General features: G+C 65.5%; 1 protein-coding gene across 1 annotated transcript; it reads left to right on the top strand.

Moving 5' to 3' along the window:
* The first annotated feature begins 402 nt into the window (after positions 1 to 402).
* SOCS3 (suppressor of cytokine signaling 3) lies at positions 403 to 3543 on the top strand. Its single transcript, XM_070393015.1, has 2 exons — positions 403 to 678; positions 1230 to 3543. The coding sequence occupies exon 2, from the start codon at positions 1318 to 1320 to the stop codon at positions 1996 to 1998; it is 681 nt and encodes a 226-aa protein (XP_070249116.1). The 5' UTR covers positions 403 to 678; positions 1230 to 1317; the 3' UTR covers positions 1999 to 3543.
* Positions 3544 to 4373: the final 830 nt, after the last annotated feature.

Raw genomic sequence — 4373 nt, 5'->3', positions numbered from 1 at the left:
CGGCGCCCCCGCCTCTGCCAGAAACCAGCCTTCTTAGAAGGGAGGGAGGAGGGAGCGAAGGAGGAGGGAAGGAGGAGGGAGGGAGGGGAAAGTGTGAATGAGAAGTGGGGGGCGGAGCGCGCGGGGGGAGGGGCCGCTGCCAGGAACGCGCCGGCGAGGCTGGCGCCCAGGCCGCGAGCGTCGCGCTTTGTCTCCGCGCGCGTCTGTGCCGGCCCCGCGGCCCGGCCCGCCCTCGGCCGCGGCCCCTCCCTCCCGCGCGGCCTTTCATGGCTGCGAGTAGTGACTAAACATTACAAGAAGGCCGGCCGCGCAGTTCCAGGAACCGCGGGGGGCGGGGCCGGCGCCGAGTATATACTCGCCGGCAGGGCCTCCGCGGCGGCTTCGACTCGGACTCTCCGCGCCGCCGCCGCGCGACTCCGGCCCGCACGCCGCCCGCCCGCAGCCCGCAGCCCGCGCCACGGCCCCCACCTCTCCCCGGCCCGACCGACCCGGCGCTGCGCGGGGAGCCAGGCGGACTCCCGGGCAAAACCCGAGGGACGCGCGCACGAGGGAGGGCTCCGCTGTGGACTTCACCGCCGCCAACATCTGGGCGAAGTGCGGGCCACCGCTGGCCGCCGCCTCACCTCGGGGACCGTAGGAGGCTCAGCCCCGAGGCCGGAGACTTCAGTTTGGGATCAGGTAGGAAGGAGGGGCGCGGAGTGGAGGGGGTGGCCCTGGCTGGTCCCGGGAGCCTTCCCGGTGTCCCCTCCCTTTCCCGGGTCTTTCCCGGCAGGGAGGGGACGAGGTAGGAGGCAGAGCGGATGGGAGCCGGAGATCCCAGGTTCCCGGAATGCCCCGGCTGGGGCCCTCGGGCTTCTCGCGTCCTCCCCCCGCGCACCCTCTCCCCCCAGTGCCTCGGGTTTCTTTCTCGGTCCCGACCGCCCTGAGCCACGGGACTGAGCGGCGCCCAGAGCGTCCCGGGGCCCTTTCCTGCTTCCCACCCAGCCACGCTCCTGGAGACCCAACTTCCGCGCCCGAGTGCAACTCGGGGGCTCCCTGGGTGCCGCCACCCGCCGGCGGGACGAGGGCTGGGCGGGCTCCGCGGGGTACCTGGGTCGGAGCGGGGGGCCCGGGCGAGGACCCCCAGGGCAGCGGGCGCCCGGCCGCTCGGGGAGGCGCAGGCACCGGGGCGGGCCGCGCGCGCTGGAAGGTTCCGGGCACTCACGCGGCGCTCTCCTTCCTCCCCGCAGCCCCCCGGGATGCAGTAGCGGCCGCTGTTCGGAGGCCGCCGAGCAGCTGCAGCCGCCACCGCGCAGACCCACGCTGGCTCCGTGCGCCATGGTCACCCACAGCAAGTTTCCCGCCGCCGGGATGAGCCGCCCCCTGGACACCAGCCTGCGCCTCAAGACCTTCAGCTCCAAGAGCGAGTACCAGCTGGTGGTGAACGCCGTGCGCAAGCTGCAGGAGAGCGGCTTCTACTGGAGCGCCGTGACGGGCGGCGAGGCGAACGTGCTGCTCAGCGCCGAGCCCGCCGGCACCTTCCTCATCCGCGACAGCTCGGACCAGCGCCACTTCTTCACGCTCAGCGTCAAGACGCAGTCGGGGACCAAGAACCTGCGCATCCAGTGCGAGGGGGGCAGCTTCTCGCTGCAGAGCGACCCGCGCAGCACGCAGCCCGTGCCCCGCTTCGACTGCGTGCTCAAACTGGTGCACCACTACATGCCGCCGCCGCCGGGCGCCCCCGCCTTCCCCGCGCCCCCGACGGAACCCGCCTCCGAGGTGCCCGCCCAGTCGCCCGCCCAGCCGCTCCCCGGGAACCCCCCCAGGAGAGCCTATTACATCTACTCGGGAGGCGAGAAGATCCCTCTGGTCCTGAGCAGGCCGCTCTCCTCCAACGTGGCCACCCTCCAACATCTCTGTCGGAAGACCGTCAACGGCCACTTGGACACCTATGAGAAAGTCACCCAGCTGCCTGGCCCCATTCGGGAGTTCCTGGACCAGTACGATGCGCCGCTTTAAGGGGCGAAGGGCAGGGGTCGAGCGAGGGGCCTGGGTCCCCACTCCTCCGTGGCACATGGCACAAGCACAAGAATCCAGTGGAGAGAGTCCTGCCGCCCTGGGTGAGCCCAGGGGTGGACCGGCCCCTCCCGCGGGCCCTCCCCCTGCAGAATGGGGCAGGCGGGGCCTGGAATGTGTTGGAGGGCAGGGGAGTGCCACCTGGGCGCCCCTCCCCCACGCCGGCCCGATGGCCCGAAGGGACCACTTCAGCGACAGCATTGGATTGATTCTCCTGTCCTCTCCGCTTCCTTGAACTAGTGAGAACTGCCGGGAATCTGTAAACTTTCCGAAGGAACTTGTTTGCTCTTTGATTTGGTTTTAAACATGGCTTTCATCCTGAGCACGTCTCAGGCCTGGGAAAGGGTGGACCGGAGAGGGCGCCCGGGGCCCCAGGGCTTCAGGCTGGCCAAAGAAATGGCCACTCCCTCCGCCAGCCCAGGTGAGGAGGGTGGCTCCTCCCCCGGCTCTGGAGAGAAGGCCAAGGGGTGACCTGAAGGGTACCACTCTGCTCCCTCCCCCTCGGGGCAGCCACCAGGAAACACAGGTCCTAGAGTCCACTGAGGGCTCAGCAGCCCAGGGCCCTTCCCCCGTTTTAAGGGGGAAGTGGCATTTGGAGGGGGAGGGATGGACGGGCTGGTCAGTTCTCCCCCGCCCCCCCTCACACTATACCTCCCAGCACCTGGGGGCTGGGGGGATGGAGGAGATGAGCCATCTTCGACCCCTGATCCCGGCCAGAGAAGATGGAGGATTCTGCTTTGTGCCTCCTCCTATGTCTGGCTCGGAGATTTGCCTTAAACGCTCCCTGTCCTGTGGATGGGGCCTGGCACACAGAACCACACACTCGGCCGATCCAGGCGAGGCCAAAGGATTCTCAGAGGGCAGGCCGCTGGCCACAGTGCGGGACGGGGGCGGGGCGGAGGTGGATGGCCACCCCTTCCAGCTGAGCCTGTCACCGGTGCCGCCTGGTGCCTGGGCTCCGGCCCGAGCACAGCCACCAGGCCCCCCACAGCCCCAGGCCCTGCACAGCGCTCCCTCCTCACCTGGGGACGGATCCTGCGTGGAGCCACCCATCGGAGGCCGGGGCACCTGCCACCCGGCCTGCTCCACAACAGCACTGATCGGTGAAAACTCACAGGAATGTAGCAGCGATGGAATGACCTGGAATTGTTTTTCTGGGGGGTGCGGGGAGAACTCCACACAGTTTCCTGTGTTGGGTATTGGTCTGGATGGGGCAGCTGTGTGTTGGGGTGTTATTTTGTGTTTTGTGTGTTTTTTTTCCCCTCGTTATTTTGGTTTTGTTTTGGGGTGTTTTTTTTTTATGATGTTTACAACCTGCCTCACTCTGTCTTTTATAAAGATTCCACCTCCAGTCCTCTCCCCTCCCCCACCCAGGCCTTCAAGGCTGTTAGGAGATGCTTGAACTCAACAAAATACCAATCCAAGTCAAACTTTGCACATATTTATATTTATATTCGAAAAGAAACATTTCAGTAATTTATAATAAAGAGCACTATTTTTTAATGAAAAACATGACTTGAGCCTTTCTCCCTGCCACCCCCCCCCACCCCCCCTTCTCTGCCTTGCTTTCTCTTTCACACACACCCACACTCCGTGCCCAGGGGAGGAGGGCGGGCGGGAGCGCCACCCTCCCCAGCCCTGCCCCCTTGCGGCCCTGGCGTCCTCGGCTCCTCTTCACGTCACTTACAAGCTCCGGCAGCCCCGAGACTGTACCGAGAGGGTAATTCCTGCTCGTCTGATTCAGATCTGACCAGAATATGCAAAGCAAGTTCGAAGGAAGCGCTTCAAAGCGCTTGCAGGGAGCGAGCTGAGCTGTGGTCAAAGCTTTTAGAGGCTCCAAGCTATTAGAGGCGCTTGGCTCTTTGGCAGGGAGGTTTTCCGAGAAAGCCAGACTACAGGGTCCTGGTGATGACCCCTGACCTCGGCGCAGCTGGGTTCACGGCAGGTGGGGCTCTCCCCAGGGGCTCTGCTCCCCACTCCACCTCCAGCTCTCCACCTAGTTCCTTGGAACCCCAGCCTGAGCCGTGGGTGGGGTCCCCAACCATCTCTTCCTCTAGTTCTTTGGTCACTTGGAGGCCACCTGGATTAACCTTCCCAGCCACCCCCACCAGGCTGATGTTACCCCACATTCCCAGGCACAGCTGTGTGTCCACGGGAGCAGGGACTTGGACCGGTCACTTCTGATGCCTAGAACGGTGCTCAGTCAATATTTGTGGACTCGTTGGGGGCAGCCACTCGGGTTCACAGAGGTGAAGCGACCTGCCAAGGACACGCCATTTGGGAATGTGGGAAAGACACAGGGGTGACCCTAGGAGCAG

The sequence above is a fragment of the Myotis yumanensis genome, unplaced genomic scaffold, assembly GCF_028538775.1.
Source record: "Myotis yumanensis isolate MYYU_CA2020_CCGP unplaced genomic scaffold, mMyoYum1.0.hap1 SCAF_16, whole genome shotgun sequence".
Classification (NCBI taxonomy): domain Eukaryota; kingdom Metazoa; phylum Chordata; class Mammalia; order Chiroptera; family Vespertilionidae; genus Myotis; species Myotis yumanensis.
Note: the sequence above shows the minus strand (reverse complement) of the source record. Positions and strands in the feature narration are given on the sequence as shown.